The sequence below is a fragment of the Mus caroli genome, chromosome 15 (assembly GCF_900094665.2).
Source record: "Mus caroli chromosome 15, CAROLI_EIJ_v1.1, whole genome shotgun sequence".
Lineage (NCBI taxonomy): Eukaryota > Metazoa > Chordata > Mammalia > Rodentia > Muridae > Mus > Mus caroli.
The window spans coordinates 21,132,696-21,156,332 of NC_034584.1; the positions used below are offsets into that span (position 1 = coordinate 21,132,696).

Below are 23,637 nucleotides of genomic sequence, written 5' to 3' on the forward strand. Positions count from 1 at the left end.
TTTAATGGCGCCTATACCCTCTCCCCACCCCACCTCTGCCCTTTTTTCTATTTTCTGCCTTTGCCACCTGCTGTTTCATAACAGCTACGGAGTGGAGGAAGGGAACCGGAACTATTGGGCTTTGTGCCAGGAAAGGATTGGGATTAGGGAGGTCACCTGGGAACAGGGATTTGGTCTGGGCTCATTGCCATCCTAGTTCACCGTTGACCTCTTCCCGAAAGCCCACTCTGAACCGGCTCCGTGCATCTGCGCAGTGCCGAGGTTATATACCTCAGGGTGTACGGACAGCGTGGGCAGTGCGTGCTGAGGCCGCGTAAAACGATCATTTCGCTGGATCGCTCCTGCTCCCCCTGTGCAGAATGCAGAGCAGGCGATGTGCAGGTCCGAGCCAGGTCTCACTGCCCTGGTAACGCTGCCCGGTCTTTCCCCTCTGCTTACAGACCTACATCGGCTCCATCATCGCGTCAGTGAACCCCTACCAGCCCATCGCTGGCCTGTACGAGCGCGCCACCATGGAGGAGTACAGCAGGTGCCACCTGGGCGAGCTTCCACCGCACATCTTCGCCATCGCCAACGAATGCTATCGCTGCTTGTGGAAGCGCCATGACAACCAATGTGTCCTCATCAGGTGAGCCAGAGCAGAGAGCAGGGGTGGGCCGACTGTCTGCCCCGCCCAACAGAAACCATTCACTGGAGAGCGCTCCAGCCAACCTGGCTCCTGCTGAGGGCGCTCAGTTGCAGACAGATTGTGTGGGTTGGCGGTTTGCCCTACATAGGCCCTCCGTTCATTCATTTGTTCAATCATTTATTTATTCCCATTTTTCCCTCTTTACTCCCAATTATCTTGCATTATTCTTCTGGCCATTTCACAGATGAAGCACTGTCAATCTGTTTATTCAATGGCTCTTTGATATTTGAAATATTTTACATATTTTAGGATGTTAGTCACAATGCTTCAATGTTTTGAGCAAGACTTCTTTTTTCTGTGCTGTAGAAGAAATCTACTATATACATAGAAATCACTCTAGTTAACAATATCCTGATTTTAAGAAATATTTTTAAGAGACTTTTTTTTTAATAATGGGAATGCCCCCTAAGCAAGTAGTTTTTAACGCGTAGGTCACGACCCGTTTTGGAGTGGGAGTGGGGTCAAAGGACCCTTTCACAGAGGTTGCCTAAGACCATCAGAAAACATGGGTATTTACATTATAGTTCATAACAGTAGCAAAATTACAGTTACAAAGTAGCAATGAAAATAATTGTATGGTGGGGGGGGGGGTCACCACAATATGAGGAATTGTTTTAGAGGGTTGTAGCATTAGGAAGGTTGAGAACCGCTGTCCTAAAGTCTACCTATGAATTAGGTGGAGAGAGAAAGCTTGCTGTGCATGCCTTAAGAGAATGGTACAAGGGCATGTTTATTTAAATTAACTGTGTTAGATATGACATGCCTGTTGGAGCCAAGTCTAACTTGTCTGTATACTTTTCTGTCTTGAGTTAATTTTGAGGCAGGATTTTACTGTGTAGCTCACATTTCTCTCAAACAGCATTCCTTCTTCCTGAGCCTCCAGGATCACCCAGTTCTTACTTACTCAGAAAATAAAGTAGCAGGAGCCCTCACTGTGACAACCCTTCCCACCTAGAATGGCATTTTAAAAAGACCTGGAGTACATTTTTATATGCTTCTTACATGTTAATTATTAATGGATGCAAATTGGCCCACGGCATATATCCTATTGGAGCCTGTTGTTTGCTCTGAGAGGCTGTGGCAGGAGTGGTGAGTCTGGTCTGGATGACGTCCAACACAGATGTGATGAAGTGTTGAGGTTTCCATGGAATATCCAAGCTCTTCATTCGCGTGTCCCTCCAGGCACCCCCTCATGGGACATGGCAGTGACTGAGGAGTGACAGGCCAGGGAACTGCCACTGTGAATGATCTTGACAGCTGTTTTACATGGCTTTCTAGCCCCAACTTGTGACAAAATAATTATATTATTTGAAGAGAGAAGGAAATGGGAAGAACAGTTTGGTTGTGGGGAAGGGCAGTATATGGATACCCACAGGATTTCAAGTTCTGTGACAGTACGACACAGGGACAGATGGAGAGTGCCGTCTGTCATTTTTGGACCCCAAGCCAATAAAGCTTGCCAACCCTGTAGCCCCGAGTCACACAGACAGACCTGGTCATGCACCCAACCAGGTAATCGGAGGACAGTTCCCAGGTGGTGAAGACTGACTGGATCTGAGGTGAGCAGGCTGTACCCACCCCAACCCCCATCCTCTCCCCAGATTGGAGAGACTCTCCCTGTGGGGGAGGGGTGCCAGTGGAGGTCCTACCACAGACCCCAGGCTAGGGAGAGCATGCCCAAAGATGGCTGAGATGAGTTCCACTGCCCAATATATCAGCGAACAATACACTGTGCCAGGCATGAAGGCATGGACCCTTTTGCAGCCTGTGATGTGAGCACGGTATAATGATCGACGGTCGCAGGTGCCATACCATTTTCATACGGCAGGATCCGGCCGTTGTACTTGTGGAAGGTTCCCCTGCTTTTTCTCTTTTGAACAAATAGAAATGACATGTACATGAATGGATGAACTGATTTCCCTTCCCCCAAAGCCCGGGGAGAGATGGACTTTGTTCTCTTCTCGGTCACTGTAGCAACGCTAGCATGAGGCTGCAGAAGTAGCTTGTCAGTGTGTTAAGTGGATCAAACAGGGATCATGATAATCCAGAGTCAGTCCAAGTGAGGCTACCCACTGTGGATAGAAATAGCTTTAAGCAATACCGTGCCTAATAAGGGAACTTGACTTGTGACTCAAACATCATGTAAGATTGCTGTTCTGTTTTGCTTTTGTAAGTCAGGCTCTACGCATGTAGCTCAGGCTGGCCTGGAACTCAGGATGTATATATCTATCTCAATCTACTGAATGCTGGGATAAACACGTGCTGCCAGCTGAGTGATGCTTGTGCACACCTTTAATCCTAGCACTTGGGAGGCAAAGGCAGGTGAGTCTCTTGAGTTGATGAGGCCAGCCTGGTCTACAGAGAGAAACCCTGTGTTGAACAACTTTAAAAGGGAAAGTAACTTTACGTAGCTAAATGAATCCACAAGAGTCTTTGTGAATGGATTTGTGGCCCAGGCACGGTGACTTTTAATCCTAGTTTTCTTGGAGACAGGGTCAAGTATCTCAGAGTTTGAGGGTAGTCTGTTTTACCAGGGCCATCCAGTGCTATGGAGTGAGACCCCATTCAAAAGCAAAAGAATTGACTCCTCACTAGAAAGTGGGGTGGGGTTGTTTTGTATTTGAAACCCGGTCTCACTCTGTAGCCTTGGCCTGCCTCTGCTTCTCCAGCGTTGGGCAGTGACACCATAGGCCGTTTGGTTCAATAGAACTTACCAGCAGATTTGTTTTTGTTTGTTTTGTTTTTTACTTTTTCTTTACTCCTCCCCTTCTGTTCCCTCCCCTCCCCTTCCCTGCCCTGCTATCTCCCATTTCTTTAAAGAAAGTATTGGAATTAAGAAAACAAGAGCTAGGATCTGTTTGGTTTCCTCGGGCCTAATCTGCCCCCTGGTGGATGCTGTGTGTCTTGCTAGTCTCACAATGTTCTCTCGCCTTCTTGGCATTAAAAATCACAGAATATTCTCTTTCTAATCCTCCACATTATCAAGTAAATTTAAAAACAAGTAGTTTAGCCTTGGCTGAGATCCCCAGCTGGGCATGGTGATGCCAGGCCTTCCATTAGGGTTTCATTCTGTACTGTTTCAACATTGTTCTGCTCTGAAACTGTTTGTTTGTTTTTTTTTTTTAATTAATTAAATTTTTAAAAATGTATGTGTATGAGTCTGTATGTTTGAGATCTACCACTCTGTGTGTGTGTGTGTGTGTGTGTGTGTGTGTGTAGAAAGAGAGATTAGCTTGTTGTGGTCTTTTTGAATGTGAGTGAACTCTCGAGATGCAGAGCAGTGTCAAGTGACAGAAGTCACAGCAAATGTACCTGTAGGTGCCGCTGACTTCAGTCATGGTTTAGGTGTTGAGGGAACCTTCAAGCCATTAAGTAGAGTGAGATTATCCCTGAGACTTAGCAGAACAGGGCAAGTCATGAGAGCAGAGGATGGGACAGGAGAGCCACACTGACTGGCCGACTCCGTGCTACCTTTGCCAGGGTTGAAGTGGAGGGAGTTCCTTCTCAGATTGACCCAGACAGACTGGGGTTTCCTGCTTTCAGGAAAACCCAGTCAGACCTGGAGTCCATGTGCTTCCTCAAGGCTTCAGTTTGACCGTGCAGCACTTGGCTCGAGTGACTCTACTAGTGACTCCATTTTTGTATAATCTAGTCCTTATTATATGTAAGTACACTGTAGCTGATTTCAGACTCACCAGAAGAGGGCGTCAGATCTCATTACGGATGGTTGTGAGCCACCATGTGGTTGCTGAGATTTGAACTCAGGACCTTCCAAAGAACAGTCAGTGCTCTTAACCACTGAGCCATTTCACCAGTCCTCTTTGTTTCTTGAAGTGTGTCTTCTGGGTACTGAGCCAGAGTTGGGTGTTTGGTTAGACAGAGAACATGTGACAGAGGGCATGGTCTGTGACTTACAGTCAGAAGCAGGAGAAGGACATGTGTATAGGTGAGGACTGTCTGGAATGGGACCAAAATCTGTGGAGAAAGGCTCACACCTGGTGAGTGACTGGCGACAGAAATTTAAACTTTAGCCTCTGCTCCAACCAACTGCTACCTCCTACCGAAGCCATGATGTGAGGACTGTTTTAACTTGCTAAGACCTTTGGACATGGGCTGGAGAGATGGCTCAGTGGTTAAGAGCACTGACTGCTTTTCCAGAGGTCCTGAGTTCAAATCCCATCAACCGCATGGTGGCTCACAACCATCTGTAATGGGATCTGATGCCCTCTTCTGGTGTACTCATATAAATAAAATAAATAAATCTTTAAAAAATAAAAACCCTTTGGACATAATCTTTTAGACCCTACAGATGCCCCTTTAGTTAGCTATCAACTAGGAAATGATAGAAATTAGGTTTGATCTGATTTTTATTTTAAGAAAAATGTGTTGTTTTGGAATTTGATTCATAGGAAGGGCATGCTTGATCAGCAGAGGCAAACAGAAAGGCCAAAGAGCCTATGTCCTAGGTTCGGTGATTGGCTCACCGGTGTCTCAGCTTCTCAGCCCTGTCCAGCGTCTGCAGCGAAACCACCCCAGCATGAAACAGATGGGAGGGGTGCGGTTGAGTAGGAAATGTATTCACAAGCAGGAAGGTGGAACGTAAGGACCAGACATCATCTTAGACATGATGGATCTAGAACACTGCCAGGTAGCTCCCATCTGTCCTGCTAACATCCCAAGCATCCCCGTGCATGGAGAGTCAGTGCATGCTAGCACCATCTCCTGCTGCTCCTCACCTGCCTCCTTCCTGATTAAAGAGCACATTGCTCCCAGTTCTTTTGAGCCTCACTGCCCTGATACTTTGATTTTGTTTTATGATAATTAGGCATAATCATTCAAAAGTCTCCAGCTGTTACATGTTTGGGGAGGAGAAGGCATGCACATTTGGTTCCATGACTTAAAATAAGCCACCCTGATTTCCTCTCCAGCTGTCTCACTCTCTTCCTTAACTCGGGTCTACATGGTTTTTCTCCTCTGACCCTACTCTCTCTTCTCTCTTCCCTTCTCTATCTGCCCCCCCAACCCCCAAGAGTTTTCCTGTTCTCCTAATCCCACCTAGGCAGCTTCTCTGAGTCCTCAGGTATCCTATCTCAATATCTCACATCCTGGGTTGGGTTCTGAGTTCACATCATTTTCTCCCCCAAAATATACCCTTCCTCCCACAATTCTCCAGCTGCCCTGTCCCAAGGCTGAGAGGTCTGGAAACTGCTTTTTGTCTTAGAAGTAGATTTGTTTTGTTCTCTCCAACGTAAAGTAAAATTATCAAGTCAAGTAGGCTAATTTTATGTATACAGTGCAGTGACTTTTGACAGATGTGGAAACTGTCATCTGCATCCACCCCATCACACTGGTAAGCTCACTGGTACCCACATCCTTCCAGAGCCTCTGTTGTGTGCTGCCCCCAGCTCCTGCATCTGGCAGGGGTGCTGTGCATGCCATTGGCTGTTTCCTCAAAATTTTCCTCTCCTAGCTTGGACCCTACTCAGTCTTGTATGATGTCAGTGCCAGCCATACACTCAGCACTGGTCTGTGCCCAGGCCAGGTATGTCAAAAGGACTGTTACATCCTGAATCAGGATGATTCCCACTGTGGATAACAGAGAGCTCAGCCCAGACTGGCTTGACTCACTCACTCTGCCATCTCAAGCATCAAACAGGACGGTTGGTTCTGAGGTTGTTAAATTCAGCTGTCCCAGGCAGGCCTGTGTCGTAATCTCTTGGGTTTTGCTTTAGCATCTCATGGGAGGCGTGGTTTGTGGACACTTGCTCTCTGCAGGGAGAACACGTCTCCCCATCTTGTTGCTAGGAGCTCTCGGAACCCTTGCTAGGATGCTTTTTTGTCTGGAATAATGATATCTTTCTCTCTCGTGCTCAAGCCTAATGCTTCCAAACGGGATAAGGTACCTTTTCTGGGTCTGGATCAATAGACACGCAGCCTGGCTTCAGGCAGGGGTGCCTATCATCTGAGTCCTCTCCTCTTTTCTGAATGTAATTAGCTATTTAATCATTCACCATGTACCTGACAGCATACCTTAAGAGACCCGTACCTTGGCCCACATAGGACACAGAGAACTCAGGGGCTCCTGTCTGTCTTCCACCGAGCAGTCTACCCTGCCGTCTCATACGATCCCTTCTGCTTTGCTTTCCATGTCTGTTGGTTTCTTGTTTCCTCTAGCCTCCCCCAGGGTACTTGTTGAACATGGAACCTTACACAAAGTGGACTGGACTCGACTCTCCTCTCCAGATGTCTCTCATGCTTCCCTTCCCATCTCTAGTTGTATTACCTGTGCACAGTCTCTGAGCATCCATGAGCCTAGGTAACAGCTGCACTGGAAGGAGATAGCTATAGCTGATCTTCTGGAAGGGACCCTTCAGGCCTTCTGGAGTACCCTCTCAAGGACTTAGCTCTTGAAGGTGATGTTAATGGACCCAGCACACTCACCAGCCATGGGCTGCATCTTCCAATACTGCCTTGCCTGCTTTCTGGCTTTTGCTCCATCATATCTTACCCAGAATCCTCCTGTTTTCTCTGTCAGCCTTATACTTGGCAGACATCATGGCCAAGGCATCCTTTGCATCTCCCTTCGGTCCCCTCTGTCTAAAGTGCTTTGTCCACTTTCTGTTACCAGCTTCTAAATGCAAGACATCCATGGGACTTTGAAATCAGACCCTCGTGTTTAGCTCTGAGCCAGGCACTCAACCCTCCTTGCCTGTTTCTGTCTCAGGATAGCTGGGAGGCTAGTCGTGTAGTGCAGACTTCATCCTTCTGAACACTGGTGGTCTCCTTCTTATGCTCATTGTTTACCCCCAAAATACTGTGACTGTGCCCATTCATTTAACACACACCCAGCAGGTGCCCACCTCAGCGGGTGCTGTTGGAGATGAGGACATGGCTTGGGAACAAGATAAAGTAAAGATTCTTGCCTGTGCAGGGCTCCCCTTATTTGAACAGTGCTGTCCGTCTGTCTCCTGAGTCTTGCATAAGAAGCAGTATATAGGAGGTCAGAAATGGACCTGCCATCAGGAGAAAAGGCCTCTGCTTCCCTGCAAATCAAAGCAACGGGCAAGTTATAAAAATTGAATTTCTTATTTGAGTGTCAAAGGAGGGCATGCAGGCTGTAGCAGACTTGTGGAGGTCAGAGGGACCTGTGGGCGTCTGTTTTCTCTTTGTATCATGTGTGTTTAAGAGTGAAGTCAGGGGCTGGTGAGATGGCTCAGTAGGTAAGAGCACCCGACTGCTCTTCCAAAGGTCCGAAGTTCAAATCCCAGCAACCACATGGTGGCTCACAACCACCCATAATGAGATCTGATGCCCTCTTCTGGTGCGTCTGAAGACAGCTACAGTGTACTTACATATAAGAAAGAGAGAGAGAGAAAGAGAAGTCAGGTCATCGGATTTGGTGGCAGGTACCCTTAGCCACAGAGCCCTCCTCCTGGTCCAGCAACAGGGATTTGTACCTCTCTTATCCCCATTGTCAATGGTGACTTGTTTTAAGGAGTGTAGTGCTTTTTGACAAAGCTGGTTGTATCAAGACTACATCTTTCTTTAGAAACCAAATCTTGTGCGTTTTGTGTTTCAGCGGGGAAAGCGGGGCTGGGAAAACGGAAAGCACCAAGCTGATCCTCAAGTTCCTGTCCGTCATCAGCCCGCAGACTTTGGACCTGGGCCTGCAGGAGAAGACATCCAGCGTCGAGCAAGCCATCCTTCAAAGCAGGTAGCGAGCGCATCACCTTTCTCCCTCCCGGGCCAAAGGGCGAAAAGCATCAGGCTTCCCTTCTGGAACCGAATAGCTATAAATTAGTCAGTCTGTTTCTCTTCCCGGCTTGTCTGTTAGGATCTCATTAAGAGATCTCAGCTGCGAACCTTTCATCCCAGCACAGGGGAGTCAGAGGCAGGCAAATCTCTGTGAATTTAAGGCCAGGTGGGCCTAGAGAGTTCTATGCTAGGAAGGGTGATGTAGTGACCCTTTGTCTCCCTTCCCCTCACCATTGTCCCTCCTGCCCCTCTCAAAATTGAAACGGTCTTGACATGGACCTAGCACTTCCTGCAACCTTCAGCAACACCTGCTTGGGCAGAAGCATCTCCTGGTCTATCCATCCTTCCTCCCTCCTTCCCATCCCTGTCGGGCCATTATAGGCAGTACTTCCTGGTTCTAAGAAGCAGACTGACTGCGTGCAGCTGCTGACGGAAGCTCTCAGACACATACTAACCCAGTTGCTGTAGCATTCAGAGAGAGAAACGCAGTCAGTGTGAGCACAGGGCATTTGCACAGCCTCAGCAGAACCCAGCCATGATCCTGACATGAACTGACAGAAGGCTGTGTGGCTGAGTATCACCTGCTGACTCATTTGGTGTCTGATTGGCGCCTTGTCAGGTTGTACCAAGAGAGACATTACAGACCCCGGATGCAGAGAGCTGACCTCGGGTCAGCAAACTGCAGCCTAGTATAATATCCTGCAGTTTTGTTTTGGCTTGTTTTCAGTTGGAGATGCAGCTCAGTGGTAAAATGCTTGCTTAGCATTTTCAAGGTCTAAAGTACCATGCATACACTTGTACACACACACACATATACACCTGCACACACACAAATTACACTTAAGCCTTTAGTTTTTAGCCCTGCTTCCAGCCTGTAGCTCAGCAAGGGTCATCACCCTCCATTTTCAGAGTTCTTCACCCGCCTCCTCCAGCATTCTTCATAAATAATTTCCTTGGGACCCTGCCATGCTCGCTTGTGCTGTTTCTGGCAACTTTTGACAACAGAAGCAGCACTGAGTAGTTTCATCAGGGACCGCATGCTCTGAAAGCTGACAATAGCATCTGGCCCTTTACGGCCCTGCCTGTCACATCCTTGGTCTAGCCTGACTCCGTTTAACAGTTGGAGAAGATCCGGAAGATGTTAAATAAATTACCTCCAGGCCATGGTGCAAACATGTGGAAGGCCCAGCATCCAGGGCTTTTCAGATCCTAGATGGGAGTCTCTTCTGTGCATCTCCAGGGCACTGCAGTAGCCAAGTTCATTTGTCAGAGCTGAGCCATGTGGTCCCCTTAGCTGTGCAGCTTCCTCTCCCTGCATAGCTAACCATCTTCTTAGTCTCATTCTAGAGGATGTTCAGGAGAAGCCCGTTTCAGCAAGCGTTTAGAAAAGCCAACTCTGGGGCTGGTGAGATGGCTCAGTGGGTAAGAGCACCCGACTGCTCTTCCAAAGGTCCAGAGTTCAAATCCCAGCAACCACATGGTGGCTCACAACCATTCATAACGAGAGATCTGACTTCCTCTTCTGGAGTGTCTGAAGACAGCTACAGTGTACTTACATATAATAAATAAATAAATCTTTAAAAAAAAAAAAAAGAAAAGCCAACTCTTCATTAAATAAACAGAGTCAGGCTGGACCCTCCCTGGGCTGCAGATTCCTTCCATTTGTGTGTATTAGCATTGGCTCTGAGTGATGCCCTCTTGTCCTCTGTCCACAGCCCAATCATGGAAGCATTTGGCAATGCGAAGACGGTATACAACAACAACTCCAGTCGCTTCGGGAAGTTTGTTCAGCTGAACATCTGCCAGCAGGGAAATATTCAGGGAGGAAGAATTGTAGATTGTATCCTGTTTCGTTTCATGGCTGGCTTTGCATTTGGCCCTGACAGTGAAAACTTTGCTCTCTTACTGTAAGGGGCCCAAAAGAACATGAAATACTTGTTTCTCTAGCTCAAGGGTTCTTTTCTCTTTAATATCATTGCATCTGGCCTGTTAGTTACTTTACAAGGTAAATGATCATTTTTCCTTTGGAAATGTCTCAGATTATGCCCATAGTCTAGATTCATCACTTATTATCTGATTTCTGTTGCTATAATGTGATGTCTGACTGGATACTTGATAGAAAGAAAAAAGTATTTATCAAGTTTTGCCTTTAAAAAAAAAAAAGCCTTAAGCCAGGTGGTAGTAATAATATATACCTTTAGTCCCAGCACTTGGGAGGCAGAGGCAGACAGGTCTCTGAGTTTGAGGCTAGCCTGGTCTACAAAGTGAGTGCAAGAACAACCAGGGCTATACACAGAAATATAAATAAACAAACAAATAAAAAGTAAAGATTAAAACAGCTTTATCTTAGGTCACCGTTTAAGCTATTAATAAGTCATGTATTCTGGCTCTGGTACACGCCATCTTGCTCCATTGTAGCATGGTGGTTAGCATCCTAGATGGCGGGACGGGGCATGCCTGAGAGATCACATGCCAAGAAGTTAGAGGAAGAGAGAACCTGGATGGGCGGACTCCACCCTTGACTGTCTCGTCTCAAGAAGCTGACATGCTTGTAAGATCAGCATTAGCATAACTATAGTAACAGTGACCTAGCCCCCTTCTCTTAGGTCCCACCTTGTGTGAGGGCTCTTCCACATGGCCCCTTGGGGCTACATTCAAGCCATGTCTGCCCTGGAGCAGCACTAGAACCAAGCACTTGTGTTCGGTTGGGCATCATGACATTGGTGACGTGGGCTTTGCTTGTTTGGTGTCATTTGGCACCAGTAGCAGCAAGATGAGTGAGCCACAACTCAAGCAACCAGGTCAGCACACTGCTCTCCCCTCCCCCACCTCCACACCACCAGTATCTGTTTTCTTCCTTGACCTTCCATTACTTCTCGAATGAAGATTTATTAGAAAAAGTAAGTACTCAAGACTCAGTTTTCCTATAATGACAGTTTTCAGAGATTGTTTTGTATTAAGTGATAAAAACATTTAAATATATATATATTTATAAAAATTTGGTTTCTCCTCACAGAACCGAGTAGTGAGGCAGAATCCCGGGGAGAGGAATTATCACATATTCTATGCACTGCTGGCAGGGCTGGACCAGGGAGAGCGAGGTGAGTGACGAACAGGTTCAGCAGAGACAGGGGGATGGATGGCAGCTTGTCTCCTGCTTAAAACACACTGCAGATGGCACCTCAGCAGTCCGTGATGTCCACCAGTTGCAGTAAAATGTGTGTGTGCTATGGGTGTACCAGAGATGCCGGCCGAGGTCATCTGAGGATCAACCCAGCACAGGGGAAAAACTAGCAGCAGAGAAACCTCAAACTATTTGTAATCTTAGTACACTTTGAATGTAATGGATATTTGTGAGAAATATATAATGTAATGCAAGCAGCTTTATTTCTGTGTGTGTGTGTATGTGTGTGCATGTTTATCTGTGTTTCTGTGTACATACACGTGTCTGTATTTTTGTATGCACGCATGTAAACTAGTGAGTATCCATGTTTGCACATAGATGCCAGAAGGTGGTGTCAGAGGCACCCCCGTTGTTCTCTGCATTACCTTTGGAGCCAGAATCTCTCATTGAGCCTGGACCTTGCCATTGAGTCTGTGCTGGTTGGCCAGCGAGCCTGGCGTTACAAACTCACTACCCCGCATGATATTTTTTTTTAATTTTTATTTATTTATGTATTTATTATATGTAAGTACACTGTAGTTGTCCTCAGATACTCCAGAAGAGGGCATCAGATTTCGTTAAGGATGGTTGTGAGCCACCATGTGGTTGCTGGGATTTGAACTCTGGGCCTTCGGAAGAGCAGTCGGTACTCTTAACCACTGAGCCATCTTGCCAGCCCGATTTTTTTTTTTTTTTTTTTTTGATAATTTACTTTTGCTTTATGTGCATTGATGTTCGAGGGTGTCAGATTCCTTGGAACTGCAGTTGCAGAGGGTTGGGAGCTGCCATGTGGCTGCTGGGAATTGAACTCAGGACCTAGGGAAGAGCAGCCAGTACTCTTAACCACTGAGCCATCTCCCTAGGCAATGGTTATACTTTTAAAACACACCTAGGCGAAACTCATTTCTAAGTTTGTGCTTATTTTCCTTTATTGTCCTACTAAAGGGTAGACTGAGAGCTTCTGTGTCTTAAGCAAGTCCTCCCACTTAACCATCCCTAACCCTAAATGTTTGGCTTTAGAAGAAAACAATAAAGCAGGAGTCTCATTAATTGGTTTTCTATGGTTCTGCTTAATTTAATGAAGTTTTTATTTCCCTGGGATTTCTATAAAGTAGCTCTACCAGTATCTTGGTGTGTGGTCGTTTGGGGTATAGACTTGGGTGTGTGCTCTAGTTATTAAAACCAGAATAGAGTCTCCAGTGTACTTAGGTAAATTACAGTGATGTCTTCTGAATTTTGTCAGTTATACCAGTTGGGCACTGATGTTGCATCTTTCTTTGTCTTTCTGTAGAAGAATTTTATTTATCTTTGCCAGAAAACTACCATTACTTGAATCAGTCTGGGTGTACAGAAGACAAGACAATCAGCGACCAGGAATCCTTCAGACAAGTTATCGTAAGTTAATTTTTAAAAATTTTCTCCTAATAAGAGTATGAGTTTCATTTTTGCTCTTAAAAAAAAGGGGGGGTTTTGGTAAGGAAAACAGAAATGACTACATTTGAAAGAACACATGAGAACAGTTATTTCTTATCCTGTAAGTCAGAGTGAAGCCTGCTTTCTGGGCTAGAGGGGAATCCTAGGTATCCTCAGACATGATGAGTGACTGCGTCAATCAGGACAGAGGTGTGGCTCACTTGGAACAGCATGTTCAGAGTCAGTGTCCTCCACTCTTAAAAACAAGACTCATAGAGCCCCAGGCTTTGCCCTAACCCCCCCTCCCCCGCCGCCCCCAGCCACAGTTCTCCAGTTTTGAGTCTGTAGGTAGGATTTCTTTTGAAAAATAGTTCCCTTAGCCATGGGACAAGGTTACCACTGGTGCTGATCTGGAGTCTGACTCACGGTGGCAACAGTTGCTAGTGTCCCTCAGTTTCACAATGCCTCAGGACAGTGTGACTTGCATTGAATAAGCCCGGTCAGCGCACTCTGCGAACAGCCTATCTGTCTGAGTATGGCTGGAGGTCACGCGGTGGGCTGTGTCTTTGCCAGAGACCTCAGCTTTAGAGTACAACATGTCCAGGGTTGACTCATGTAGCTATATCTAATCAAGTATAAATATAGCAGACACAAGTGCATGCATCCCTGTCTATCCACTGCTCACAGTCTCATCCTTAACTGTGTTTTCAGGTTTTTAAATGTACTCATATATTCAGGCCTTTTTTTTCCCCTGTTGCTGTTTCCTAAACAATACAGTGTAACGGTTATGTATATATACTGCATTGGGCACTATAAGTAATTTGGAGATAAGGTATGTAGAGGGTGTACATAGGCATGTACACCTATTTATGAGGTATTTGAACACTCTCAGATTGTAATGTCTACAGGGAGCCTGGAACCAGCCCCCGTGCATACCAAGGGGTGCTCACACTTCCTGTCCTAAACATTACATGGATTTAGTTCTGCTCCTAATGGCCATGCCAGCTCATTAGAATGGCGTCTTCTGGGAGGCTTGCAGAGCTGATGAACAGCCTGCCCTTAACCTACACATGTCTTCCTGTTTTCAGACTCTTTAGACTTGTCTTTTTAAGTCATTCAAAGGTCAGAAACTCTCTGATAATTCAGTATGTGGTATCTTCATCAATAAGGTCTCCACATCCAGTGCTGGTGTGTAACCAAGGGCAACAGAAGTAGCCTATACAGTTCAGGGAACTTCCACCCAACAGGTGACAGACAGACAAATACCAAATCATTGATTTCAAATCATCTATCAATCACACATAAATTCTCCCCATCCCATGTATATGATCTGGTTTGAAGTTGGAAACTGAATTCAAGCAGGGAATGTGGCTAATGCCTACAATCCTAGTACTAGGGAGTCTGAGGCAGGAGGCTTGCCCTGAGTGTAAAGTCAGCCTAATATACAGAGTTAGATCCTGTCTCAAAAAAAAAAAAAAAAAAAAGGAAAGCAGAAAGGGGGAAAAATGAAATTCAAAGCAGGCGAGGCAGTGATGTGATTATCTTTCCTTCTGCATCTCTGTTCAAAGCCACACAAATGTCCAGAGCAGTGCAGTGTGGTCCATCTGTGTCTCTGTCTCTGTCTGTTCCAGCTGTCTCTGACACTGACTGTCACTATTCTATCTGTCCTCGGTTATCAGGATCAAACCTGGGGCTCCACACACACAAGGTCAGGGCTCTGTGTCTGGCACCCCCTGAAGAGAACACTCTATGTATATACCTCAGAGGGGAGGGGTCTAGGCACCTAAAAGACAGGTGGCTTTGTACTGGGAAAAGTGTGAGGCCAGAACAGGATGAAGAAAGACAGCTTATAGCACAGTTGTCTCTCAGTCCCTGTGGGGCACTAGTGAGAGAAAGCTGGATTTTGTGACGTCTTCTTTTAAAATATCATATTAACCCCAGATCTCTGAGTCCTCCATTGCCAAAGGTAACCAACTTCAGATAGAAAATACTTCTAAAGAAGAGAAAGAAGGTTGCATCCACAAAATCCGTGCAGCATCAGAACTGCTGTTTATGTAGCATATGCCCTGTGTCTGGTAAGCTAGAGGTGGTTAAGGCCAGGCACAGTGACAAATGCCTGTGATGTCAGCATTGAGGAGGCTAGGGCGTGGTGACTGATGCAAATTTGAGGCCAGCCTGGTCTGCTTAGTGAGCGCAAGGCCAGCCTGGGATATAAAACTAAACCTTGCCTATAAGTAAAGTATTCAGGATGACCACATGGGTCCTATGCAAAAGCCACACAGTTTTAAATGCAGAGCTAGGTTTTTTTGTTTTTTTGTTTTTTGTTTTTTGTTTTTTTTTTTATCTCCTGGGACTCCTAGCACTAGAGCCCCAGAAAGAACTGGGGTTTAAGTTGTCCCTTCATTCTTTTCTGGCCTCTCACTTTGCCACAGCAAACCCTTCTTTTCTCTCCCAATTGAAGACGCATGTGTTGAAATTAGCAACCCTCCTTATTCTTGAGGAATCAGGGGAAAGAGATGGCCTTGGGAGTTTCTTCTTGTGTTTATACCCATTTCAGGAAGCTGAAGGAAAATCATTTGTTATTAAAAGATACTGTTGTTCTAGACAGGTAATTATCTAGTTTAGCCTTGCTGCAGGTCCCACTCCCAGAGAGCCGTGGCCACCAGGGAGCATGGCCTGAGAGGGGGGCATCGTTTCCCCACACAAAATGGTTCCCTTCTGTTGGCCCCAAGTCAGTTCAGACAGTTTTGTCTTTCTTAATGCCAGTGTTTCAGATTTACAGTTACATTGAAGTAACAATTGTTGGCATTTGAAATCTGATCTTATGTCAAAATGATATATCACGTTAAAATGCAGGAAATTTATATATACATTCTCCTTATGGATATCCTTATAGACCTGTAAATATTCAACATAAGACTACTTATTAGTTTTAGCCCTCCATAAGTATTAATAAAAGTGTTAGGTGATTTTACTAACATCCCAAATGGGACATTTTCCTATTATTTAATCATTTAGTTTATTCTTGGGAGTTCTAAGCAAGGCTTAAAAAAAAAAAAAATAGCCGGGCTTGGTGGCGCATGCCTTTAATCCCAGCACTCGGGAGGCAGAGGCAGGCGGATTTCTGAGTTCGAGGCCAGCCTGGTCTACAAAGTGAGTNATAAATAAATAAATAAATAAATAAATAAATAAATAAATATCCAACTTGGACAGAGGAGGAGGAAATCTCTTCCGTCCTGGAAACAGCAAGGTTTCACTCCTCTCAAACTTATGAGAATTAGGGATTGGTATTTAAGGTAATTTATTAGACACATAGCTAAGACCCCCTGCTAGCAACTAAAACACATGGTCAAGTATAACATGTAGAAACGCTGAAAACTTTCTTATGTAAGAAACGAGGAGGGCAGGAGACAGGCATAGGCACTACTCATATTAGAAATTATTTTATATATCATATTCTTATTGCAATTAGAAGTGGAGACAAATCCCAAAACAATAAATGCTTCAGAGTGTTACTTTACATGGCACAATTCTATGATTTTATTTTGTTCTATGCCATTTTCTTTTTTTTCTTTGTTTTTCTTTTGTTTTTTGTTGTTGTTGTTGTTTTTGTTTTTGTTTTTGCTTTTTCGAGACAGGGTTTCTCTGTGTAGCCCTGGCTGTCCTGGAACTCACTCTGTAGACCAGGCTGGCCTCGAACTCAGAAATCCATCTGCCTCTGCCTCCCAAGTGCTGGGATTAAAGGCGTGCGCCACCATCGCCCAGTTCTCTGCCATTTTCTGAACGCTGTGTTTTCATAAGGGACGCACAGTCTTCTTAATGACTACATGATTATTGTTTGGGAGGGCACCTGCTTTTCCATGGACTGCAAACAATGAGTGTATGCTCAGTGTCATAGCCAGCTTTAATACAGCCTTCAAAATTGCACCATAAAATTTTTGGCTGAGATTTGAAAGCTATTTCAAGTGAGAAGTAAAAACTAATTTATTTTACTGCCTCCATCTGGCCCCCTAGGATGGGGACTCACGAATGTGTGTGAAGTAGCAAGGACTTTGATGCGTGACGGTCTGTTTGGTTCTCTGACTTCCCGAACACTGCATACATGTCCAGCATCCTTGGCTGTAGACCACTGCTAAGATTTCTAGACCTCATAGACCTCAGTGCGTATACACAGTGGTTTTGAATGGTGCATGGCCGTGTTGTGTGTATGTGTGTGTGTGTGTAAGTTCATGCTACATGAGTCAGACTGTATTACTTTTTCAAACAAGTTTTTTTTTTCTCTTTGAATCTTGGAAAACTTGGGACTTGTTGACCTAGAGAACAGATAACAGGTTAGAAAGGGTACTGATTTGGTAGCATCTTTGTCAGGCATGCACAGAGCCCGGAGCTCAGTGCCAGCACTGAACCATGTAAACCATGTGTGGTGGCACTCACCTAGATTTCTATGAGGTGGTTGAGCAGGAGGATTAGGAAATCAAGGTCCAAGCCAGCCTGTGCCACTCACATGACCCTGGCCTCAAAAAACAACCAAAGCAGAATAAGAAGTGGAAGAGACTCTGGGGAGATAAGGGGTTGATTCTTGGATGGCCCTGCAGAGGGAGTATGTCAGCTTCCTAGCTGAGGATGCTGAAGCACGGGGAAGTTTTCAAAGCCCAGATCAGGGGTGTTTTTGAAATAACGATCCCTTATGCAGGGACCCACAGCAAGCCTATCGAGGAGGCAGCGTGTGGGTAGCAGAGAACCTTGTAGTACTTCCTGTGAGAACACTGGTGCGTGCCAACGCTTCTGCAGAAATTCTTCTTGTCAGGCATATATGCAGCAGTGTCCTTCCTTGATGCCTTTCTTACTTATTTAGCCAGTTGCAACTTGACACAGAGAACCCCACTTTGATTCTAACAGCCTCCAATCAACATAAGCTAATGTCATCCATGAAATAGTTTCATATAACATATGTAAAGCATAATGTGACATTACTTAACACATTGCATTCAAAGTACCTGTTGTTTCTGCGTGTCCCCTTGCCTCTCCGGTTTCTATAAAGGCAGCAGTGTTTGTTGTGCTTTAGTCTTGGAGGAGAAAAGCATCCTACTCATGCTGTGATGGCAGTAGTTCCTAAACTACTTAGTAACATAAGCGAGAGGCTGGCTGTGTCACGCACATGTGGCCATCTACTAAAGGCAATCTTCACTTTGGTTTTTTATTATTATTACTATTAGTTTCTTGGACATGGACCATTGTTAAAGTCAGTGGTTATGCATCAGTGTTTTATTCTTCTTGTCTTTAGAACCATACCTAATAGTGTAACTTAGTCATGGGCGGGTTTTCCTTTTCTTCTAGACGGCAATGGAAGTCATGCAATTCAGCAAGGAGGAAGTTCGGGAAGTTTTGAGGTTGCTGGCGGGAATTCTGCATCTCGGCAACATAGAGTTTATCACTGCTGGAGGGGCACAGATTTCCTTCAAAACAGGTGAGGTGATGCCTGAGCCCCACCCTGACCCCTGATCACCAACCCTGTCTCCCCTTCAGTGCTTTCCTTATAAGAGACTAGACCCAGAAAATTGGCACCCAGCCTTTTACAGAAGGTTTTCTGGCACCGAGAGTAGAGCTACAGATTTCCCCCATCCTTTGGTACTGGGGCTTGAACCCACGGTCTCACCCCCTCAGGCATGCTAAGCACTTATGTCAGCTCAGGAGCTGTGGAGCTCCACCTGTGTGATGTCAGGTGTCAGGGCAAGAGTCCAAGGTTCCAGACCTGGGCTTGGGGTCTGTTCTTGTTCTTACTGAGAAGAAAAATGGGCCAAGTAAGTAGACATATGAGCAGCAAGGGTTTAATACAGGAAAGCATGGAGTCAGGTGCTATCACCCTTTGCCTTGTTTTTTTTTTGTTTTTTTTTTTTGTTGTTTTTTTTTTAAGATTTATTTATTATTATATCTAAGTACACTGTAGCTGTCCTCAGATGCACCAGAAGAGGGCATCAGATCTCATTACAGATGGTTGTGAGCCACCATGTGGTTGCTGGGATTTGAACTCCGGACCTTCGGAAGAACAGTCGGTGCTCTTAACCACTGAGCCATCTCTACAGCCCCTTTGCCTTGGTTTTCAGAGTTATCCAGCGGGGTTCATAGCTGTGCTGGAAGCTGTGCCTCCTGCTAGTTATCCATTTGCACTGTGACTGCCTTTGCCTTAAACATATAAAATGTCAGCTGAAGTACTTTAAATATATCTATATATAGATATATATAGATATATTTTATATTTTTATACATAATTTATATATAATGTAATTTTTTAGAAGGTATCTGATAAAACCAATAAATCTTGTTGTAGAAATTGGGTACCGGGTGTGTTTGGGGTCAAAATAACTCTCCAGGAGCCTGGTTTCTCCTGGTCAATGTTTCAGTGTTTATCGTGTTTGATTCCCACGTAGTTTCTATCAGTGTCCTAGGAGCCTAAAAAGCCTTTGTTTCGGGTTAAAGAGGGAGAAATGGCTTAGGAATTGAGAGATGGGTGGCTTTTGGAGAGGACCTGTGTTTTGCACTCTGTTTCTAGAGGAACCAGCACCCTCTTCTGTTGTCCTCAGGCAGTGCACTGCATAGTTAAACGTGAAGTCATCTCTCTCTGTCTTTCTCTGTGTGTGTGTGTGTGTGTGTGTGTGTATGTGTTTCTCTCTGTGTCTCTGTCTCTCTGAACAGAACCTTTGTATATGTGGTAATGTTTGTTCACATTTACTGCATTAAAAGCTATGCAGTGAGTTTAGGTATGGTAGTACAGGTCTGATGCCAGCACACGGGCAATGATGCGTTGCCAGTGATCCTAGGCTACAGAGCAAAGCTACTGCCAAGCCAGGCCACCAAGCATAAGACCGTCTCTTAGCAACAAAAGAAACCCCAGAAACAGAGAGGCAGTGTGGCTCAGCCAATAAAGCGCCTGCTCTGGGTTGTATTGTAGATGTATCCATTGATTGAATCTGGGTACCACGCGATCGGTTGTTCCCGGAATTTTGACCATCTGTGGTTTTCTGTAATAAAGCAGAAGGACTCAGTGCCTGGGCAAGGTGGTGCCTATGACCTTGAGATGCTGAAGAGCTCTGTGACTGTTTTCACGGTGGCTTTGCTCCTACCCTTCTCTGACCAGAGCAAAAGCTCCTAAGAGGGCATCACAGAGCATCTTACCAAACTGAATTTCAAAGCTGATACAAGCCATTAGGAGTCCTTGCTGCTCTTGCAGAGGACCCAGATTGGAGTCCTCGAACCCACAGTAGGAGGATCACAACCCCCCAGCCTCTGCAGGCACCTGCACTCACAGAGGTAACGTACAGACAGGCAAGTGCACATACAAACACATACTTAAAAATCTGTAAGCTTCTGACAGAGACTGAGAATCTCGCTGTCTTTTATGATATAGGACATTAAAGAAAGTTGCTACAAGCAGAAACCATTACTACCTGAGATGTGTCCATCATGTCTGCCTCCACTTTCTGTGTGGCTGTGTGTGGCTAGATTTGATGCCAGCTGAGGTCCAGCATCCGGTGTGTTTGAGGAACTGTGAGTTCACCTGTGCCTCCTCCTTCACTTTCAGCTTTGGGTAGGTCTGCGGACTTGCTTGGGCTGGACCCAACGCAGCTCACGGATGCACTGACCCAGAGATCCATGATCCTCAGGGGAGAAGAGATCCTGACGCCTCTCAGTGTCCAGCAGGTATGACCCTCCTGCCCTCGGTGCCATTGAAACTTGCCTCAAAGACAGCCTGGGACTTTCCATGACTTTACTGTACACATGTGATCCCAGTGAGCCGTCCACATGACTGGCTCTTGGGCCAAATAGAAAAGAAACCCAAGTTTGGGAAATAGGGAAAGTTGTTCTGTAAGTGACAGGGCAGCAAAGCTCTGATGTGCTCAGGTCTGACACAGGCCGGCTGAGACTGTGCGCTGATCCTTCCACATAAGGCTGTCTGTTCTTGGGAAATGTGTTCACTGTGCCTCGGTTCCCTCTTCTGTAAGCCAAGGATGGTTATACCTAATTCATAGGATTTTCATGAGGATAAAAAATAATAATAATAATAAACCAAATACTTGATATAAGTACTTAGCGTCTGCTGCAGAGTCAGCACTCAGTTAAAGTGAGCTGTGAAAGTTATCCTCCCTGTACTTGAGCACCGCAAAGCACTGTTACTGTTCTTTGCCTCTGCTAAGCCTTGATGAGCCCTCCTCATCTTCCTTCTTGGTTGTCCTTACAATTATCTTCTTGTGTGCGCCGTGCACTCCCGTGTGGAAGGCAGAGGATACACTGTGGGAGTTGATCTTCTCCACGTGCTTTCTGGGGATTGACACCAGGATTGTCAGGCTTGGTGTTCAGACAGCTGTCCCCATGGAGCCGGATCGCCTGCCCTTTCTGATTTATCATCTTCTTTTTTCTTTTTGAGATAGCTTCTCACTATGTAGCCCTGGCTGACCTGGCGTGCTTTATGTAGACCAGGCAGGCCTTGAATGCTTGCCACTACCTCCCTTATATTGAGATGTAAAGATATATTCCAACACACCTGGTCTAATCTTTCTTTAAAAAAAAAAAAAAAAAAGATTTATTTATTTATTTTATGTATATGAGTACACTGTAACTATACAGATGGTTGTTGAGACATCATGTAGTTGCTGGGAATTGAACTCAGGACCTCTGCTTGCTCCAGCCCAAAGATTTATTTATTATATGTAAGTACACTGTAGCTGTCCTCAGATGCACCAGAAGAGGGCGTCAGATCTCATTACGGATGGTTGTAAGCCACCATGTGGTTGTTGGGATTTGAACTCAGGACCATGGGGAGAACAGTCAGTGCTCCTAACCGCTGAGCCATCTGTCCAGCCCCTAATCTGTTACCCCATAAGGAAAAGAACCTTTATGAGGAAAAAAATTAAGAAAATAATTTTAAAACTAGGTATCAATATTTTAAACCTAATTTTTTGTTTGTTTTGTTTTGTTTTTCAAGACAGGGTTTCTCTGTATAGCCCTGGCTGTCCTGGAACTCACTTTGTAGACCAGGCTGGCCTCAAACTCAGAAATCCGCCTGTCTCTGCCTCCCGAGTGCTGGGATTAAAGGCGTGAGCCACCATGCCCAGTTTAAACCTAATTTTAATTTAAACCTAAATAGTATATGTTTTATATATATATATATATACATTCAATGTCAACTATGCAAATAAGCATATATGTATGTATATATGCATATATATGTGTGTATATAGACACATACATAATACACACACACATATCCATTATATAGATTTGGAGCCCCTTCTATTACTGGACATGTGAAGTTGAGTTGGAAGGCAGGTCTTTATGAGTGGGTCTGTCAAGGCAGTATGTAGGTCTGACCCTTCTTTTCTTTCCCTGGAAGACATTGATTCACTTAGCCATGGGAACCACGGCTTTCCCACAGTGGAGCAGGATGGTCCGGGTTGGTTAGGCCTTCCTCCATGGCCTTCTCTCTCCTTCCAGGCCATAGATAGCAGAGACTCATTGGCCATGGCACTTTATGCTCGCTGCTTTGAATGGGTGATCAAGAAGATCAACAGCCGGATCAAAGGCAAAGACGACTTCAAATCCATCGGCATCCTTGACATCTTTGGATTTGAAAACTTCGAGGTAAGCAGGCGCGCAAAGAGCGGGACAGGCAGGCAGGCGCCTTCTGTTCAGAAGCCGCTCTTCCACACCTTTCTTTGTTGTTGTTGTTGTTTTCGAGACAGGGTTTCTCTGTATAGCCGTGGCTGCCTTGGAACTCACTTTGTAGACCAGGCTGGTCCACACGTTTCTTAAAGCAGCCATGGATGGCTTTCCCAGAACATCTCTCTTCTCTCCTGCCCCTTTGTCCTTTTTCTACCTTACTCCGCGTATCTCACCCTTAGGTTAACCACTTTGAGCAGTTCAATATCAACTATGCAAATGAAAAGCTTCAGGAGTACTTCAACAAACACATCTTTTCCTTAGAACAACTAGAATATAGCAGGTAAGCACACAAGAGTCCACTCCAAAAACAAATGTTTTTTTAAAAATCAGTAAGCAAATCTTGATTTCATGTGGCCTTCTCTTCTTCCCGCAGGGAGGGATTGGTGTGGGAAGATATTGACTGGATAGACAATGGAGAATGTCTAGACCTGATCGAGAAGGTAATGGGTAACTGGAGAATGAATGCTTGCGGTCCCCAGGGAGTCCAGCTGGGCGGGTTCATGTTTATGGGAACAAAATAACTTGTGCAAACATGCACTTCAAAGATGAGAATGTGGAGAACACAATGGGCCATTTGGAAATGTGAACGCCAATGCACTGTGAGGTTGAATGTAACCACTTGGCTGCTTCCAGCCTATTGTTTCATTGAGCTCAGTATTTTAGAATCTGTGTGTGTGTGTGTGTGTGTGTGTGTGTGAGAGAGAGAGAGAGAGAGAGAGAGAGAGAGAGAGAGAGAGAGATAGCCTCTGTGAGGTCCTAAGTGCCAACAAAGCCTTGTAGACTGGTAGACTGGCCGGTTGTAAAAGTTTAACCATAATGTTTCAGTGGCTTCCATTTTTGAAAAGGCCTATATAGAAGTTCATTGCTAGCTGGGAGTGGTAGTATACGCCTTTAATCCCAG

The 23,637-nt window shown here is 45.3% G+C and overlaps 1 protein-coding gene across 1 annotated transcript in view; it reads left to right on the top strand.

The window, feature by feature from the left end:
• The window catches only part of Myo10 (myosin X), a 193,495-nt gene that overhangs the window by 92,135 nt on the left and 77,723 nt on the right, over nt 1-23,637 (top strand). The window contains exons 4-14 of the mRNA XM_021183593.2: nt 441-628; nt 8,268-8,402; nt 10,159-10,283; nt 11,330-11,343; nt 11,460-11,544; nt 12,898-13,001; nt 18,357-18,486; nt 20,599-20,717; nt 22,509-22,655; nt 22,916-23,016; nt 23,110-23,176. Coding sequence (XP_021039252.1) covers nt 441-628; nt 8,268-8,402; nt 10,159-10,283; nt 11,330-11,343; nt 11,460-11,544; nt 12,898-13,001; nt 18,357-18,486; nt 20,599-20,717; nt 22,509-22,655; nt 22,916-23,016; nt 23,110-23,176 — 1,215 coding nt within the window. The remainder of the gene's footprint in view (nt 1-440; nt 629-8,267; nt 8,403-10,158; nt 10,284-11,329; nt 11,344-11,459; nt 11,545-12,897; nt 13,002-18,356; nt 18,487-20,598; nt 20,718-22,508; nt 22,656-22,915; nt 23,017-23,109; nt 23,177-23,637) is intronic.